Source organism: Rhodofomes roseus, assembly GCF_022264815.1.
Source record: "Rhodofomes roseus strain CIRM-BRFM 1785 chromosome Unknown C8Q71scaffold_9, whole genome shotgun sequence".
Lineage (NCBI taxonomy): Eukaryota > Fungi > Basidiomycota > Agaricomycetes > Polyporales > Fomitopsidaceae > Rhodofomes > Rhodofomes roseus.
In genome coordinates this window covers 923,417-942,359 of record NW_025952965.1, presented here as the reverse complement: position 1 = coordinate 942,359, position 18,943 = coordinate 923,417, and the positions used below count along the sequence as shown (strand labels likewise).

At 57.6% G+C, this 18,943-nt stretch overlaps 6 protein-coding genes across 6 annotated transcripts; 3 read left to right on the top strand and 3 right to left on the bottom strand.

Annotated features, from left to right (window-relative positions):
* The first annotated feature begins 1,779 nt into the window (after positions 1–1,779).
* C8Q71DRAFT_593839 (uncharacterized protein) lies at positions 1,780–2,354 on the top strand. Its single transcript, XM_047919574.1, has 4 exons — positions 1,780–1,871; positions 1,929–2,050; positions 2,108–2,155; positions 2,218–2,354. Exons 2-4 carry the CDS (start codon positions 1,939–1,941, stop codon positions 2,271–2,273), a joined length of 216 nt encoding a protein of 71 aa, XP_047779442.1. The 5' UTR covers positions 1,780–1,871; positions 1,929–1,938; the 3' UTR covers positions 2,274–2,354.
* C8Q71DRAFT_593936 (uncharacterized protein) lies at positions 2,338–3,653 on the bottom strand. Its single transcript, XM_047919575.1, has 6 exons — positions 3,643–3,653; positions 3,260–3,585; positions 3,104–3,212; positions 2,827–2,977; positions 2,699–2,756; positions 2,338–2,620 (listed from the first exon to the last, which is right to left on the bottom strand). Exons 2-6 carry the CDS (start codon positions 3,397–3,399, stop codon positions 2,608–2,610), a joined length of 471 nt encoding a protein of 156 aa, XP_047779441.1. The 5' UTR covers positions 3,400–3,585; positions 3,643–3,653; the 3' UTR covers positions 2,338–2,607.
* A 2,908-nt stretch (positions 3,654–6,561) lies between these two features.
* Positions 6,562–9,724, top strand: C8Q71DRAFT_707077 (uncharacterized protein; the record flags this gene model as incomplete). Its single annotated transcript, XM_047920539.1, has 3 exons — positions 6,562–7,333; positions 8,423–9,547; positions 9,600–9,724. The coding sequence occupies 3 exons, from the start codon at positions 6,562–6,564 to the stop codon at positions 9,722–9,724; spliced, it is 2,022 nt and encodes a 673-aa protein (XP_047779440.1).
* A 670-nt stretch (positions 9,725–10,394) lies between these two features.
* Positions 10,395–11,484, bottom strand: C8Q71DRAFT_796643 (uncharacterized protein; the record flags this gene model as incomplete). Its single annotated transcript, XM_047925692.1, has 2 exons — positions 10,395–11,139; positions 11,195–11,484. 2 exons carry the CDS (start codon positions 11,482–11,484, stop codon positions 10,395–10,397), a joined length of 1,035 nt encoding a protein of 344 aa, XP_047779439.1.
* Positions 11,485–11,820: 336 nt separating this feature from the next.
* Positions 11,821–13,049, bottom strand: C8Q71DRAFT_757515 (aminotransferase class IV-domain-containing protein). The gene is made up of 2 exons (XM_047923685.1): positions 12,779–13,049; positions 11,821–12,722 (listed from the first exon to the last, which is right to left on the bottom strand). Exons 1-2 carry the CDS (start codon positions 13,037–13,039, stop codon positions 12,111–12,113), a joined length of 873 nt encoding a protein of 290 aa, XP_047779438.1. The 5' UTR covers positions 13,040–13,049; the 3' UTR covers positions 11,821–12,110.
* A 71-nt stretch (positions 13,050–13,120) lies between these two features.
* On the top strand, positions 13,121–18,827 carry C8Q71DRAFT_757514 (uncharacterized protein). Its single transcript, XM_047923684.1, has 11 exons — positions 13,121–13,253; positions 13,315–14,599; positions 14,690–15,526; positions 15,581–15,763; positions 15,821–16,374; positions 16,427–16,473; positions 16,527–16,590; positions 16,651–16,734; positions 16,784–18,082; positions 18,138–18,223; positions 18,281–18,827. Exons 1-11 carry the CDS (start codon positions 13,158–13,160, stop codon positions 18,657–18,659), a joined length of 4,914 nt encoding a protein of 1,637 aa, XP_047779437.1. The 5' UTR covers positions 13,121–13,157; the 3' UTR covers positions 18,660–18,827.
* Positions 18,828–18,943: the final 116 nt, after the last annotated feature.

The window sequence follows — 18,943 nt, the reverse complement described above, 5'->3', positions numbered from 1 at the left end:
CTGGACTCCTGCGTTGATGTTGTGCCATGTATGTCATACTTGATGCAATGATCCTTGGGTGGACATGTTCACATACAAATTGTTCCCGCATGTTGTGATCAAGCGAATGCCAAGAGCAGTCCAATGAGTCTTGCCATCCATTCCGTAGTCTGTCATGATAAAATAGACCGGGTGGCCTGTTGTGGTTGCGTTGAATGTGCATCGTGCGATGGGTATCCCAGACTGTACACTGTCATTTTGTTGCGTCGTTGCACGCATCTGAGGCGATGGCTCGAATTAGGTGGTCGACTCTTGCAACTTTAGTATATCAGCTGGTCAGGTATTAGGACGCAAAACTTTCGTTCTATGCCTGTTTTTGGCAAGCCCATTAGGCGCTTATCACGACGCGGCGATGCCCCTGTGCTCCAGCCCTTGATTTCTTCCGCCGTCAATCGTTGTCGTCGGCGGTGTTGCGATTCTCAGGCCGAGTCCCTGTTTCAGGGGCATCTTGTCCAGAACACCGCCCCCTTGTGAGAGAGAGAGAGAGAAGTTCTTTGTATTTATACTGCGCGACAGGCGAACATAGCGCGCCAAAGCACAGTGTAACTATCTACAGTAAGTAAATAGAAGATTTGTGATGTGTATCGTATTGGAGGTGTCCGTTTCGGTCTGTATCTCTAGGAGACTGTGTGAGTAGAGTATTGTCGCGGTCGTGGGGTGTCGACATTTATGTCTATCGTATTAAGGCTTTCCGTCCGTTTCTGAGCATAGTAAAGTAAGCATAACCATAATACCTAACATCCCTCGTGTACACGCCAATTGCCCAAAGCAGCGTTGCGACGTGGCTGCTTTCGAGTGCGAGTCGACCTGGGTTCGTAGATGGTCTTGTGTGGCCCTGTGGGTCTGCAACGTGAGCGTCTCCGGTCTTGGAGAATGCTCCGGTCTTCGCGACGAATTTGGCCAGCGCGCGGATGCCGTCCTGGGTGCCTAGTATGTCGTTGACGGTGGGTGATGCGGATATGCGTAGGAGTGTGGCCGCGTTTCGTGCGTCTTTGTAGCGCGGGCATTCGAGTAGGACATGTCTGCGGGTTTGTAAGTGGGCTCCGCATGGGCATGCGACGTCTTCGGTCGGGACGAAGCGCGTGTAGTACTCGCCGATGAACGCGTGGCCTGTGCGGCATTGTGTGACAAGGCCGTATACGCGTCTGTTCGTGATGTTCGCGAAGTGACTCTCTGTCATGGCCGTCTTTCCAGTCCAAGCCCGCGGGTGTGGTTTCGCGGCATGTATGAGGTATCCGTACCGTTACGACTAGTACTATAGGGGTGGATTATATCCAGCTCGTGCGTCTCCTTGGACCTAGCAGGAAGATGGCCATATGATGGGGACCCACTGGCCACTGTGTCAGATATTCCAGTCAAAGACGTCTGCGTTCTCATTCTCAAGGCGAGTCTGTTAGGATCGTTCGTCAGAGAAAGCACTAACTGTGATTTGAACTGGCAGATATGTGGCGCAAGTGACTCATGCTATCAGTGCTTCTAGTCGAACTACTTTGCTCCCGCAAGTCGATCGACCATCATTCCGTGGCGTCCATGATGGCATCACCGTGACTTAAAAGATCGGGCTGGATCAGCGTTCTGGCATAGTGAATAGCTGCCGCTTTTGACAGAACCAAGCCTTGGCTTTGCCAATAACCGAGGTCTGGCCACGTACGTTTAGTTGAGCTGGCACCGTGTGTCCAGAGGCTGTCTAGAGGTCTAGAGGATCATTTTGCGGAAAATTGTGTCACGAACGCTGTGCACAAAGCACACTCCAAGGCAAGAATATGAGTCACTGCTCTCTTTAGAGCACCTGATGACCCGGGACGCGCGAGGAAGAATGTGAATGCGTCCCCGTACGTCCGTTCAACATAACTGGGAGGTCATTGATTGGTTCCAACCCAGAGCGGCAGTGAGCCCAGCATGAAGCTCACACTCGCCTTTGCGCTTCGTGCCGTCACCACCTTGCAGGCAGTCTCGGCCGCTCCTGCGATCGAGAAGCGTACTGGCGAGGTGTACCAATTCCCTCCGGAAGGTACAAATTACACCCATCGTGCTCGTTCATGCTGAACCAGTGACGTCGGTCTGATAGACTTCGATAGTAAACGTGAGGGTAGAGAGGTCTATACGTTCCCTCCCGGTGAGAACTGGTTCAGCTATCGATCGCGATGTCGGATGTTGTGCTTAGTATTCGTTTTCCAGACCTCGACAACCGCGCTCGAGGGAGGAGAGTTCTATACTCCCCTCCTGGTGACTAGTGAGCACTTGTCATATCGTGGTCTCGAAGCTCTTCCGACAACGACATCTACCCCCTTGTGCTATATTGACACCAGTAACGGCCTATGGGACTTGTAGTGTCCGACGCAACCAGTGACCTAGTTGCAAGGCCTTCCAAAGGTTATGGTTGATTCAATACCGTGCTAGTGACTACCGCGACGTCTCAGCGAACGACTCGACTTTAGACTGTGGCATATGGACGATACCCATATTTGTCTATGCGGTGCCTCCCAACGTATCTCAAGCGGCCTTGCTTGAGCTTGATGAGACTCAGCGCGGTCGGGTCTGTCGACTACTGTCGACGCTGATCTCTCATCATCGGATTGTGCTTCGTCACGAACGCAAGTGGGCGCACTACGCATGCAGTTCACATTTGTTTTGGTTGAAAATCACTTTTGGAACGTACGTCTGACCGACTCTCTTCAACTTGAAGGACAGAATGGCCCACTGTCTCAGCAGGATCACTAGTAGTAGTTCATGCCGGATAACTACATCATGGAGGTGGTGGTTGATATGGACGCGACGGAGGCTCACCGCGATGGTCTGGACATGTATGGCAACCAGACAGCAAGGCAAGAGGACTGGCGATATATCCTCGCTTTGCGAGTAGTGTGTTTGTTGTCGACGTCTTCGGAGTCAACTGAGTCTTGTTGACATGCCTTTCAGTTAAATGCTTGACCGTCTGCTGTCACGGACGGTCAGTACTTGAGGCATGAGGGGCAGATATCAACACCAAGCATCATCTGACTGGTATGTTTCCATAGCAAACTCGGAGTATATATCAGTGTTGAAGTGCTGCTTAGCTACCCACCGTTCGAGCAGAGCGCCATAGGCTACTACACAAGACCAAGACAGCGCAGATCGTCAGCGAGAATAAATACGGGGCAGAGGGACCTTGCCCAGTCCAACCACTCGTTCCTCTGTATCGTGCTCAGTCAAATCTCCAACTAATCACAAGTTGACGTACACAACCATGTTCATGCTCCAGTGTGCGTTTGCCCTCCTGTAGACGGCAATGGCTGCACCCGTCACATCAAATGGTACGTCTCCACCTTCATAGCCCTGACACTTGCTCGGCACCTTGGCTAAAAAGAGATTAGCCGGCATACAGTCGAATTGGAGGCACGCCGCATTAGCGGTGTCAAGTACTACGCATACAGCGAGGTCCCGAGTCCGAGTCGCCACGGCACTCTTGAGCTGAATGCCTCCGTCAGGACTCGAGCCGGACGGGCCTGGTTTCGAGTGAGGGTGAGTGCTGGTACCGCGAAGGTTACAGTGCGAGCCAACACATCTCTGCTTCTATCTGCTCAAGGCCATCAGCTAATGTGTACTCAGGACTATACGACATACCCTCGCTTACTGTCTTCACAGAAGCAGGCGAGTCACATTCCTATGGGCCTATTATCGCGCGAGTAGTAGTGCTCTAAACTGAATCAACAAATCAGCCTAGCTTTCCTGCGTGAATAAAGTAATTGAACATTTGCGACCCGACTTGGCAGTCCGTAGTAGCCAAAGCCTTCTGTGTGACCTGAGTCACGATCTTCCGAGCTGTGCGCTGTCAACACACTACCGCCTGAACGCTGGGATAAACACTGTATATCGTTGAGTGCTGCGCCCGCACGGTCCATCGGGTGGTACAGTGCCCTTGTCTGTGGTGCCGCATTTCAAAAACTGAAATTCTACCCCGATGAACTGTTGACATATATGTGATAGTAGAGTAGTGGCACTACATTTCAGAACACGTTTGGTGATAAGACTCGGTTGAGATGGTCTAGCTGACGTAACTTACCAACGAACAGATATTGTGATTGTGCCGTACTGAATACATGTGTCAGGCCTCTCGCCGTCCGACGAGTCCAAGTGCAGGCTGGAGAGGAGCGCCGATTGCATTGTTGGAATATTTTCGGTCTGTGTGCTGCACAGCACCGCGGCGACATTCGTTATTGCCCATTTGAATTGGCCGACTGCGCCGTCTATCCTCATGCACAATCGCGCAAGGTCTATGAACAACGTCAGCCTCTGGACAATAAGTCACCCAAGAGACGCACGCCGGACGGCCGGGGGATTATTCTGCCATTTTCCTCGATGTACTCCTTACCCAGGTTCATGCGGGGGCGACCCGGGGCGCGGGGATCCGATCTGGCGCGGTGTCGCTGCTCGCGCGCCTGTGCCTAAAGTCTATTTTCCTGCTGAATGAAGGAACCACCCAGAGCATCGCCTCGACTGTTCGAGCGCGGTCCGCAGTGAGTCTGGAGGAGAGCGTGGCGGCGGCTCGCGCTAATTCCGTGCGGCGATTGCGCGAGTCCTCGGAACGTCAGTTTGGCGAAGGTTCCCGGTGTTCGAGTGCGAGACCGAGTTTTGGATATGGCGGCTGCGCAGAGAGCAGGAGAACGCGGGGAGGAGGGAGCCGAAGCGACCATAAAGGGTCGAACGCGCGAGGACAACGCGAGGACGCGCGGTGACAGAAAGTGACGCGCCCAGTGACCGCGTTCTCGATCGATTACTAACCGTGACGCGGTGGGATGACACAGACGCGTGTCGACGCGCCCCACTGGCACGCCAATTTGCTGTGTGGTCGAAGCCACTACGCTAGCGATGCGCTATCGGGCGCCGCTTTGCAATGGCCCGCCCGTCATAAGGCCAGCCTTGTCCTGGTGAGTCGCTCTCAGTCGCCATACAAGCAGGCCATTACCAACTGTATCGATAACAGCTCGCCGTCCTAGCAAGATGTTCCGATGTCTTCCATTGGTATCGGAGGGATGTGTGGCCTTCGTGCCATTCAACAGTTCACAGGGAACCACCGAATTCGAACAACCTCCCGAGCTAGTGGACGCGTCAAGTTAAGTATGCGCATAGCAATCAAAGTCTCACCATCACGGCGACTGTAAGGATCCCCAAAGGGTTTGGTCACAGAGCACTCCCACCTTGCTCCCACCCAGCCCACATTTGTCAACCCCTGACCAGCCCTTTTGCAGCGACGGACGCGTGATAGAATCCGACTCGAGGAGGAGTGTCCGTGGCACGGTGGCGCTGTTACCAGGGCCGCCCATCCGTTGCTCTGTCCCGCACAGCGCGCTCCTGATAAGTACCGGAGGCATTCATCAATCATGGTGCCTGGGGGGGGGGGGGGGCAAGGCATGTACATCCCCGCTGCCTGGAGCTTTTCGGACGTGCTCCAAGCCATGTTCTGCATGCGAATCGTGGTGGGAGCCAGCCTACATCATCATCGGTCACGTATGCGCCATGGACTCGGATAATATAACAGGTCGTTCTGATGTGCCGGGCAGTCCGGAGATACACACGAGCAGCATGACGAGTACAAAATAGACTAGACCGAGAGCAAGTGTGAAGGAAGTTCGGGAAGAGGGGCACGCGGTGGACATGGCAGCCTGGAGTCTGCGCTGCTACACCGGGTGTGCGCTGTGACTGCCCGGATATGCCTGATGGCGACAGAGCGTCGGGAGATACTGTCAGAGAAATTTGGCCATGAGTCGTTTGGTATCAGTGGGGCCTTCCAGTCCCTGTTTCGCATACACTCTAATTCCGGGCGGTCCTCGACTGCTCGCAGACTGCTCGCACACGCAGAGCCTGGATCTTGGGTGGATCGGCACGTTGGGCGCCATCTCCCCGGGCCCGGAGATCCCTCGTAAGATTGGTGGGAAGACTGCAAGCGGCGATCGTGCCGGCGGTGGGGTGGGCAAATCGGCACACAGCGGAGTGCGAAATCTCGCTCGAAAGGGACGGAATGGGTGACATCATGGTTGATGCCTATGTCGCGCTCATAAACGCGGGCCTGCTCACACTGCTCAAAGTCTCTCGACGCAGGTACGTCGCACTTTGCATGGCCGACGTCCTCACCCAGCCCCCCGTCGCCGCCCCCGTCGGCCCCCATGTCGCCCCCCGCCTGCCCTCGACCCGCCACGAGCCGTTGTCGCCCAAAATAACGGCGAGCACGATAAGGTCGTTGCCCTCGAGGACCAAAGCTCGCCTCGCTGTAACAGCGCACATCGAACATGTCGACCCCCGCCGCCTCTCGCTGGACGGCGCGTCGAACCTCCACCGTCGACAGCACCTGGACGACGGCCACCGTAACGACCAGGACGACCAGGACGACGCGCATTCGGTTACCCCCATTGATGCCGAGGGCGCACATGGCGACGACCGCGTTGCGCGATCCACATCACTCCTAGGGTCGGGACGATACTCGCGCGTAGCATATAGGCGTGTCAATCAGGGTGCGTCTTTTTGGCTTTCATGAAGAGCTCCACCATGAACCTTCGCGCTGCAGACAAGCAGCTCCCTGCAGCTCCGGAGGACGACGAACCGTCTGCATTCTCGAGTCATGAGGGCGACACCACACCTCGGCAGTCGAGATACGACGACCTCGCTGACGCTCTCACGCGCGATCCGCCCAGGCTGTCCTCGCCGACGCCACCGCCTGTGCCGCCCAAGTCGGACCGCGGCCATGCCTCCAAAATAAGGGGAGTGTCGATCGTCGAGCCGTCTGAACTCTCGCACGACAGCACGCACGAGGATAGCTATTACGCTCTTGACTACACGGTTTCTGACCCAGGACACGGTTCTATACCCCCCGCTAGTACGAGCGTACCAAGCCCGGGCCGTGTTCCCCGCAGAAAAACGTACTCTTCGAGACCTGCGCGATACTCCGCTGGTCCATATCACAGCTATCCTTCCCGCCTCTCGTGGGCGGACAGGGCAAGCCTTCCCATCTTTCGGCAGTCATTCGCCTCGGACGGACACCAGATGGTCTCAAGCCCTACATCGATGTCGGCGTTCTCAGAGTCATTGCCCCATCCTTCCCACCTCGCGCGGAGGAAGCTCAGGAAGCCCCGTCCTGTGTCTACCCTCTCATCTCCGCCATGTAGTCCACCTGCCTCAAGCCCAAGCTCAGGCTCGAGCCTGAACCTCCTCCGGGCGCTCAGCCACAAAAGTGCGCTCGCACCGCGCGACTCGGCGGAGCCTTCGACCGCCTCATCACCCAGAAATAGCATCAACTTCTTCCGCATTCCCCGCTGCACAAGTGACCACGGCCACGACGATTCGAGTACGCCGAGCGGCAGCGGCAGCTCCAGTCGGCCGCCGGTGCTTTCACGCCAGAGCGAAAGTGGAAGCGCGCAGTCACACTCGCATTCTAGCTCAACGTCTCATTCCACGACTTTCTCTTCACCGTCCACAGACCATTCGACACCTGCGACTACACCAGAGGGCTCCTCCCCCATAGCATCCCCCCTCTTCGGCCCGTCAGCGTGGCAATGTGGACCGGGCGTGGCAGGTGCAAGCGACCGCACGCAGGATGTGGACCCAGTACTCGCGCCGCAGCTCAGTCGCGGGACAGGCGGGGGCGTTGGGGGACGCAAGCTGAAGAAGAGACGGCCCTCACAATCGGCGCCAGGCACGTCATGGACGTCGTCATCAGGTACCCCGGACTTCCCCGGACTGCGGTCGAGGATGCTGGGCGGTCCAGCGACACTATCAGCATCGTCGACGACGCCGAACGTCCTCCCTCCAATTAGCCCTGTGTCGCCGTTTGGGCTGGATATCGTGAGTGTAACAAATATTATTGGTCGTATATGGGGCTGGGGCGCTTATTGCTGTTCGCTTCAGCCGAAGGAGTACACCAGTGGGCGGCAGCCCGCCTTCCCGCCCCCGCCGAAGCGCAAGCGATCGACGAGCGCCCTCGCGCAGCTCGCATGGACGGGCCTCTCTTCGTCGGAGCTCGCCGCCCTCACGTCCCGCCTGCACATCCAGCGGAACCCCCCTGAACGCACATCGCAGAACGGGAAGGGCAAGCAAGCGCAGGCGTACGAGGAGGCGCCGCTAGGGACGTTCGACCCGTACGCCGAGGGACTGTATGCGCGCGGGGGCAACCCTAAGCTCGTGGATGTGAGTGCGATGGACGAGGAGAACGAGAACGAGACGGAGGAAAATTCCAGGGAGGCGGGGGGCAGCGCTCTGGGTCACGCGGTGAGCAGTGGGCTGTCGACGATGAGGAGGATGGTCAGCCCGCGATTAGAGTCGCAGGGCCCACCGAGCCCCATTGCCCTCAAACCCCGCGCCAACAGCGTGTACGCCAACGGGCCAAGCTCCTATCTGCCGACCTCGAGGGCAGCGCAGCCTAGTCGGAGGTCGGCGAGTTTCTTGGAGAGCGACCCCATGGCGATGCGGAGGTGGACGCTGGCGATGGCCGACGTCCCCGACGAGATCCTCGTACAGGAGCTCGACAAGCTCCGGAAGAATGCCGTCGCGAAGAAGGCTCGGGGGAAGAGCAGGACGCCAGCTCAGAGCGAGAGCGGACATACGGCGGAGTCTGGGTGCTCGACAGGCTCGACTTCGCCTTGGAGATCTGGAGTGCATTTCCGCCTGGGTGGCGACAGCGACTCCGAAGAAGAGGGCGACGGAGATGAGGAGGACGAGGCACTCGACGGATTCGAGAACGATGCGGACGAGGAGGAATGGAAGGCGGCACGGAGAGCCCTGCTGTGCTGCAGGGAGCTCGTGAGGACGGAGAGAAGTTACCAGGCGCGCTTGCGGGAGCTGCTGAATGCACAGAGCTCGCATCCCTTCTTCTCGCTCCTGCTCTCTTACGTCCCTGCGCTTCTTCAGGCTTCGGAAGCGTTGCTCGTGCGGCTCGTCGATGACCCGAGTGCATGGGGCGTGGGCGCGGCGTTCATCGGCTGTGAAGAGGAGCTCGAGGCGGCTCTCGTTGCGTGGTGCGGCGTCGTCGGCAATTTCTATATCGATGATGAGAAGGACAAGCGAGGCCGGAAGAGGCGCAAGTCGGGCGACGAGACGACAAATGCCCTGGGTCATGGCGAGCCGCGCACCCTCTCCCCCCGCGGTGCGTCGCAGTCCGGGATCGCGGGCATGATAAAGCCAAGGGTTGCGAATCGGCGGATGTCCTTGATTGACCCGAGCGAGAACGGGATGTTCACCGCTGCGCTCGGGACCGGGCTCGCGTTCGGCTTGTCGTCGCCGCCCGCGCTGGAGTCGAGGAAGCATGGGAGCACCGCGAGCTTCGGCAAGGACCATGGGCCGACGGGGACGCTGACGCGCACGCTCAGTGCGTGGAAGAGGAAGAGCATGCCAAGCTCGCTGTCGAACCTCCAGACTACAATGGGCATGCCCCCGAGCCCGTCGACTGCGCATGGCCATAGCAAGGAGAAACTGTGGACTCTGCGGGACCTCGCTATTCAGCCCACCCAGCGGGTGATGAGATACGTTCTGCAGTATAAAGGTATGTCGCCTGTCCGCTGTCAGTAGTATGTGTCGCTCATCTCGCGCCATAGATTTATTGGCACATACCCCTGTCACGAGTCCGTCGAGAGGACTCGTTGAGCGTGCCCTCGAGAGTGCGATCCGCATTGCGAAGAAATGCGATCGTGCCCAGGGAAACTCAGCGTTCCTCCGTTAAATGCCCCCATTCACGACTTAACGCCATCTTGCTGTCATTGTCTCTTGCATAGCCTTCTCGTCCCTCTTTCGCTTGCATCCATTCGTCCTCCATACGTTGTCTTTATACGCCAGCCTGTTCCCCTCCGCTTCCTCGGCGATTACGCCGCGGTACTCGGCGGGCCATCATGTTGTCTGCGTATCCCTTGCATTGTTACTGTTTCTCTAGCATATGTATATTAGCATGCATCATCCACCACACCACACGCTAAGGTAAAGACTCCCATACGACATTAGACGGACATGATATCTGATGTCTGTAACCATAGTCTTGTAGTTCACGACCCATCATGTTGTGCTTCGGTGTCGCTACGTTATTGTGTAGATTAATAGGCCTTGCCAATCCACCTGGCATGTCTTGCGCACATATCACGCATTGGCCGTGTGAAATGTCGCGAACAACGATTCGAGTAGACGCATGCGATTGCAAAGCAATAATGTACAGCAATATCGTACATATATGTACACGTAGAGTACAACGGTGGGTACCATGGGGGTCACGGTGGTGGTACACGGATCCGACATGGTCAGCAATTGCAACAGAGCACAGATGGAAGCGAATAAACACGTACAATGGACAATAGCAACATAGCAACATAGCGAACATGAGATGAAACGAAACCTCAACGATACTAAGCCTGGAGATTGAAGATTGCAGGAAGACTCCTCCAGAGCTCCCTGCGCTTTTTCTCCGCCGAAGTCGCGATATCCTGCACGCATGCCCCGCAGGGCAAGTCAGTGAAGAGCGTCTCAAGCCGTGAGCAGTCGTAAAGGATGTCGAGCGGGTCGTCCATGGAGATGGGTGCGTTCTCCTGGAAGTACTTCCAGCACTCCGTCCGTGCCTTCGCGCACACCTTGATCCCGCGTTGGCAGCGTTTGCCAAAGATGTCTGTGCCGATGGCGCGTGTGTGCCCCGCGAGCACCTTCTGCCCGTGCACGAGGCGCATGAGGTCGCGTTTGTCGAGCAGCCGCCATCGCGCGGTGCGCGCGCCGAAGCGGAGGTGCTTCCCGGGGTTCGCGCGGTACTCGTCCCAGTCGGCGTCGGTCGAAAGGAGGGCGAGCTGGTAGAACGCCGCGGGGAGGATGCTCGGGAGGTTGTAGTCCGTCGCGACGCGGATGGCGGAGGCGGGCTCGGGGAGGCGGTCGTCCAGGTAGAGCCCGTTAATCTTGCCGGTGAACTGCTGCGCGTGCTCGGAGCGGAGGAGGATGCACTCGGAGCGGCGGGCGTCCCACTGCGCGAGGGTCTGCGGCCAGTCTGCCTCGAGGTTCTCGACGATGCGCGTGCGGATGGCGTCACACTCGTACTTTGTAGCGAGCTTCAGCGTGCCCTCCACAAGGACGGGCGTGTTGGGGTTGAAGCGTTTGTAGGCCGTCCCACTGCGTGGTTCATGTATCAGCGGGTGGGAATGCTCTCATGAATGGGGAGACGCACAGTGGATCATACAGTACCCCGAGGAAGCTCGCGAGATCTTCCGCAGTGTCTGGCATCTGCACATGCAGCACGCCGTCGTACGTCTCCTCCAGCATGTCTCGTGAGCCTGATGCCCTCAACGGGGGTAGTGCGAACATATCCGCCAGGACAGGCGAATGCCTGCACAGGACGGAGTGGTGCACCCGGAAGTACTGGAAGCTGCCGTCCTGGGTCCGCGCCGAGAGCACCACATTGCCATCGTCGAAGTACAAGGTTGGGTGGTGCTGGTCTGGATAGTAAGCATTGTCCATCGGAACGCTGGGGAACGGGGGTCCTGGGTATGGCGCAGGCGATCCTGGTGTTACAGGCCTGTAACGCGGGGACGGCGGGGACGGGAGGCGGTAATGCTGCATCGGACTGGGTGTATCTTGAAGAAAGAGATGCATTCGGGCTTAGACCAACTCTCAAGCTAGGTCAGCATGTGGATGGCGCGGTGCAGGGTCGTGGAAGCCGCATGACTGTCTGTGTTGATAGAGTTACTCAGCGCCTCCCATTGGCCTCCCAGCATGACCGCTGTGCTCCCAGATGGCGTACTAAACATCATCACTTCTTCTCGGCGTGAGCTGCAGCCCGACCAAAGTTGCAAACGCAATGGAAACTTCATTTCATAAATTCGGGCTAAAGGTACAGTCATCGCGCTACACTCTATTCACGCAACATACAACAGATAAGCAATAACGTATCCTCTCGTGAGTGCGGCCGCGAGTCGTATGTCGATTGGGTACCGCAGTACACAGCACAGCTTCCCGAACCGACATCTGCTGAGCCTAGCGAGTGTACTCGAGCTGAAATAACATCCGAGGGCGAGATGGACTCTGACTGAAGCATGAGCAGCATGAGAAATCGTGTTTAGCGATTGAATGGACGCACCTACTACTCACCTATGCGGCCCAACTTCACTCGCATCCATCGCTGCTGAAGCAGCCATAGAGTGACTGATCCTCCCAAACCGACAACCTTCCACACCGTTGAACGTCATGACAAATTCTCCATTTACGATGCCGTCATGCCTGAGTTCACTCTCCGCTGCCTCCACAATCTTGCCTTGGTCAAGCAACCATCTTCGCATGACTCCAGGCAGACAACCGACCTCCGCTCGCGGGGTGATCCACTGAGGCGGGGACCGGCGAAGAAATGCGATGTTCCGTATGGAGGTCTCCATTATCTCACCAGTCGGAGTATACAACAAAACGTCCGCATAGACGTCTGTTGGTAGCGGCGGAAGGCCTGCACGATCACGAGCAGCGTTGTACATGGGCCGGTGGGTGGTCTTCGTGTGCGTGAAAAGAGATGGCGAGGTGGGCGCGGTGTCAAGGATGACACTCAAAAACGGGGGCTGAAGCAATTTGCTATACGTGGGTGAGGACAGAAAGTGTTCTGGGAAGGACTTGAAAGCTGATAGCAAGCTCGGATCCCCATTGGGAAGTGGACGACCTGCCGGAGCGGCCGAAGCTGTGACAGTGCCATTGCGGCTGAGCAAAATCCTAAGCTAGACTTCCGTGATCAGCTTCACAGCATTAACATAAAGTACAGTAAGTAGAATACCTTGAGCGACAGGTTTCCATGAGAGGATTCACTGAGAGCCTTTCGTACTGCATCCTCGCACGCGCTGACCAAGTCACTGTAGGCTAGAGAGACTATCCAACCATGCACCTGAGCCGCGTAGTTGAGGCGATCCGAGTGAGACCTTAGTAGCAGAAACGGCGAGGGCTCCCCGTCGTTAGCGGCGGTATTCCAGGGGAGGCTGAGGAGGGAAGGATCATAGCGGGTCGAGGAGAGGACATGGAAGTCGGGAGCGAGGTCCATTGTGCAGCACGTGACGGCGCAGTGCCCGTGTACTTGGGCGCCTGCGGGGTATATAGCAGTGACGACGCGCGCGCCCCCTCTCGGACTCCTCCCGCAACCTGCTGGGCCACTCCCCACCATGTTCACCGTCAAGGCCACTTACCGCGCCGAAACCCGCAAATTCACCTTCCCTGATTCTTCGCATTTCCCTTCTTTCGACCAGTTATATGATCAGGTAAGCGTCCTCGCCGTCGTCGTCGTCTGCGTCGCACGCTGATACGCGTTCTCCTCTGCAGTTGTACAGAGTCTTCCGCATCTCTCCTTCCTTCTATCTCTCGCAAATTCTATTCTCGCCTAATTCGTCGTCGGCCGCGCAGCGTATTCTCCTCGGGAGAGAAGCCCACAGCGCCGACGAGTACAATGAGTACATAGCCCCCTATCAGGCCCGAAGCTGGCCCGGCGCGCTGCTCAAGTTCTCCGTCTACGACGAGACACCGCACAAATCCCCCACGACGACCAATAACCGTATCAGCATGGTCTCCACGGATAGTGGCCACGCGAGCGTCACGGCGTCCGAGGGCACGATGTCTGCCACAGTGGTGGACTGGGACCATACTCCCCGCAGTCCAAAAAGGCAAGGTGACGACCGCAGGCTCTTCCTCGAGCGTCTGCGTGAACGTACGACTACACGGACCAACGTCAGCCCTCCGTCGGAATCTCCTACGACCCCGTTGCCGCGAGACTCCGCGGACACCTCACAGGATGCCGTAGGTGCACGCCAGTCGTCGCGACCCTTGCCGCGCAGACCGTCGCCGTCGCCGGACACCGCTTCGACGTCAACTGTGACGGCTAGCTCCAGAACCGCCCGACCCTCTCTGTACGACCTCCTGAATCGGGAATCGTCCTCGAGTAGCCAATCGGTCGCCCGAACGGAGTCGTGGCGACCTTCCCTTGCTGACGTCTTGAGGCAGGACCTTGCGGCTCTGTCGGGTCAGACCACCGAGGCTCCAGATGGGGCACGTGCATTGCACCGCCCTTCACAGTCAATTAGCATTGACGTGATTCCGCCGTCGCCGTCGCTCACAGACGCCACTCACCTGAATGATGAGCGACTCGACCATACGCGGCACGACTCTGGACGTCGCAGAACACATCTTGTTCCGCGTCGTTCCTGGGATGATGACAAACCCGTACCACGTCCTGCGGCTGAGAGGCGTGCACGGCCTCGTCCCATCTCTGACTATGGCCCCATCCGCAGACCCGCTACCGAGGATGCTCGTCGTTCGTCGCTTGTAGAACTTCTGAAAGACATCTCTCCACTGTCCAAGCAGACCAGTCGCGAATCTCGTCCTGAACGCCGTCGGCCAGAAGATCGTCTGACGTCGTTGCTACACGACTTGCACGGGGAGCAAAGGGACTTGGATCTTGAAAGCCGTCAGCAGGAGGATCGCCTGACTTCTTTGCTCGAGACCATGCGCAAGAAACGGGACCAGCGGTCCAACACTTCATCGGAGTCATCATCTCCCAAGGTGCTGATCATTCCTCCGCCGCCGATACTCTCGGAAGCGGATGTGCACATTGGTCGGTCACCTAACTTCATCGTTCCCCCGCCACCGATATTGTACCCCTCAGTCGGCATCTCGACGCTGGCAGCTGAAACCCGGTCTACAGACGCGCCGCAAACGGGAGTAACGTTTACACCCCCTGCTGTCAAGCCGCCTGCTGCGTCAGTAACGCATAATGAAGAAGCTTTGCCGCAGTCGTCTGAGCGGACGGCGCCTAGGACTGCGGAGGCTGCTGGTGGGGTCGAGGTACCCGCATGCGAAGAACCTTCCTCAAACGCGTCGCAACAGATCCATTGCTGCTCGGTTTCTCAAGGCAAGGCTGACGTCCAAGTGTTGATGAACCGCTTCTTCTCAGACGTCGAATCAACGATGAAGAAGGCCTTTGGAGATGATTGGGAACTCGGAGATGCCCTGAAGAGTGCTGGCCGTCGCTGCGGGCACGGCGATGCTGCGTCTTGCGGACCGCAGCTTGATGGTAGAAATACCTCGTCTTGCTGTCGTGCACGCTCTCCCGTCGACCAGTGTCCTACGCCTTTCATGTTCGCCGAATCGTACCGGCCGCCGAGCCCGCCTAGATTCCCTCCAGGTTTCGTGCCCTACCCACCGTACGCGCCTCAGGTGCCGCCGCCTCCGCCGCTTCCTCAAATGCAGGTATACCCACCGCATCGGATGCCATCGCCTCTGTTACGGCCCGTCATCCCGACGCCTCCTCCCCTGCCGCCATTGCCGCCGATGCTAGGGGAACAGTATTTGACGTATTCCATACCTCCTCCTGTGGTACCGCCTCCGCCACCTGCGTGGGGTCACCTACATGTCTATGATTCTGCGAATCCTCCTACAGTGGTTCCAGAGACTCCTCTCCTGTCTCATCCGGGCGTCACTTGCGACGGTTGTAGGGGCAGAAACTTCTACGGGGTCAGGTACAAGTGCATGGACTGCCAGGGTATGTATCATCCTCTTCCTTTCAGACGTCAGATATGTATTGATGCCATGATAGACTTCGATTTGTGCAGTGCGTGCATCTGCACGAGGGACATCGTCAAGGATCACGCACAACACGCCTTCCGCCCGGTTATCGAAAGCCGCACAGCGCAGCAACAGTCCCACATGGGTATCACCTGCGACGGCTGCGGGAAGCGCAACATATATGGCGTCCGGCACAAGTGTATGGAGTGCCCTGGTGAGTTCCAATGACGAGATCGACGAGCAGATGTGGATGCTGACGCCTTTGACACAGACTACGACCTCTGCACTGCTTGCATTTGCTCTGGCGTTCACTGGGACCGACACGATAGCTCTCACCACTTCGTCCCTATCGCGACGCCGGGTGACATGGGCCGCTACCATGCTGCTCATCAGACTCAGTCCAGAGCTCGCATGCTCACGGGGGGCGCTCAGCCCGCGGAGACGACCGGTGTGGTCATGACAGGCGAGCTACCTGTTCACCGTAACATCCTCTGCGATGTCTGCAACGATGTCATCGTTGGCGTCCGTCACAAGTGCTTGGACTGCCCGGACTACGACTTGTGCAGCCAGTGTTATGCTATTCCTGACATTCAGTCTGAGCACGGCGCTGCTCACCAGTTCTTCGCTATCGACCGTCCGGGAGAAGTCATTGTCCACACTGTCTTCAGTGGAGATGGTGAGCGTGTCCCTTCGGCACGCAGCCCGCGCAGGCAGCCCAGGACCGAGTCACAGCAGTCGGTTGCCTCTGCACCAGAGCCGCCGACGATGCACGTGCACAGCGCCAGGTGCAACCTCTGCGAGTCGAGGATCTGGGGCGAGCGTTACGTGAGTTGTCTTTAAGCGGAGCATTGTATCGGTTGCTAATGACGTCTCATAGAAATGCCTCAATTGCCCCGACTTCGATACGTGCTCGTCCTGCTTCCAGTGTGTAACATCTGAATATCATTTGTCTGTATTGATTCTAACTATGTGCTTAGGATCACGCCTGAGCAGCACCCCGGTCATGGTTTCGTCAAGATCGTCAAGCCCCAGGACCTCGTGGTCAGTCTTCTGCTACTGTCTCCATGGGTGTTCGCTAATTTGTATGCTCTATGTACGCAGATGCGCGATGCTCTTGGCGGTGAAACTGTACATGACGCTAGATGCAACATCTGCAACACAGTCATCACTGGCATTCGCTACAAGGTATGACGAATGTTGCTTTGTTTTTGCATGAGTTAAGCTATTCTCGCAGTGTTTGCACTCGGAATGCCCGGACTTCGATCTCTGCCAGTCCTGCGAGGCCCTTCCGTTCCCGGTTCATCCGGCGGTGCACCCCATGCTCAAGATGAAGACTCCCGACACTGTCATCCCACTCGTCATGCGCCCAAGTCAGGCCGCGTCGAACCAGCAGGCGCCCTCAGTAATTGCGAGCGAAACGGTGCCATCGTCTCCTTGCAGGTACGAGTCGCCGGAGGTTCGCGACGAACACATGATACAGCAATCGGAAGATCATTGGCACTCTTTGATGTCTCAAATGCGTACCGAGCACACCGGGCTTGATATCGACGAGTCTGTGCTGAGGCGCTATCCGGAAATCCCGTCAGTGGTAGAGCCGTATAGAGCTCCTTCATCTCCTCCCATCATTCACGGCCCTATCGTGCACCCGGTCGCCGAACCTCTGGTGAATCTACCCACACCCAAGAGGCCTGAGAGCCCTGCTAGTTCAGTGGGGCAACCGGCCGCGGAAGGACATCTGATTGACCTGGAGGAGGGCAACTTTCCGAAGAATGCTACCGAGGCCGCACGCGAGCCGACCGTCGACGGGTTGACCACTCCCTCGGACGTCCCTACGTCCTCGTCGTCTGCGAACTCTGTTCCCCGCCTCGACCCGGTGCAAAACAATGAATGGCGCGAGCTCTGGCCCGAACTGACTGCGATGCTCAAGCACCTCTTGCAGCCTCCCACGCCCACTGTTGTCGTCTCGTCCCCGACCCACGCTCGCATGGAGCAGATGCCGGGCGCCATGTTCGTCGAGGAGAAGTCCGATGAGAGCGAGTCGCCTGAGGTTGCTGAGGAGCCGCGTCCCGCTGTGGAGGAGTCGCCTCTCGTTGGTGAGCCATTGCTCTGCAGGCCGCTCGTCCCCGAGAGGCCCAGCACTATCCACCGTGACATCCGGGGCTACTTCAACGTGCCCCCGCCCCCGCCGCTCAGGAAGGATACCAAGCCTGCGCCCCCAAGGACGCCCACGCCTCCGAGGATCCCTTCTCCGAGGTTGCCTTCTCCCGTCCCGGTCGTGGCTGCGCCGCAGCCGCTGTTCGCGAGTTTCCTGTCGGACAACAATATCCCGGACGGCCAGGTGTTCCCTCCGGGCGCAGAGTTCGTCAAGTCGTGGAAGATGTCGAACCAGGGTGCGAGTGACTGGCCGGAGAGCACTAAGCTCGTGTTCGTCGCCGGTGACCGGATGGCGTCTCATGCAAACGCGCCCCGTTGGGTCAAGGTTGGTTCGGTCAAGGCTGGTGCTGAAGTCGAGATTGTCGCTGGCGAGATGAAGGTGAGCATTGATATTCCTGGGTATGCAGCGAATGTCCAGCTGACTGTGCGTTTAGGCTCCTGAAATCCCCGGTAAATATGTGAGCTATTGGAGATTGAGTGACGGCGAAGGCAATCAGTTCGGTCACAGCATTTGGGTCGAGTGCGTGTTCATCATTACCACCGACTCTGCGTAATCCTGACTCGTTTATTTCCACAGTATCACTGTCGCTGAAATGACCCGTGCGACGTCTTCATTGTCGACGGACGAGTCGCTCGCCGCTTCTTCCGTGATCATGCCGCAGGCCGCTCAGAGTCAGATCGCCGACGCGCCCCGCGTTCTCCCGCCGCGTACCACAACGACCGCTCCGTCTGAGCCAGCGTCTGCCACGCTGCCCTCCAGCCCGCTCTCGGACACCGACTCGTTCGACTCGTCCATCTCACTCGTGGATGCGCCGTCGTCGCCGATCTCGGATGATTTCGAGGAGTACTTCAGGGAGCTCCGCGGGCACGTTTCGCGCCCGGAGGCTGCTGCTCGGCGTGCGCTCGAGCCGGAGTACGTGATGCTATACGACAGCGCGTCGTCTGAGAGCGATTGAGAAGTGGACAGTACAGCGTTGACGTCAAGGAAATAAGGAATGGGTCCGAAACAAGGTTGCGTTTGTGTTGTGACATTGTACGATATGGATTTGTTGTTGCATTGGCATTTCTTGTACGTCCAATAGGTTATTGGAGAATCATATGTGGTCTACACTGGTGCGCTGGAACTCAACTTGAAGGCGGGCTCTGCGAGTTCGAACGCTGCTTGCGTGCCACAGTGGGCGGTGTTGTGCGCGTGACCATACGCGAAGGACGCGTAGAAGCGCGTCTACGCAAATGACGC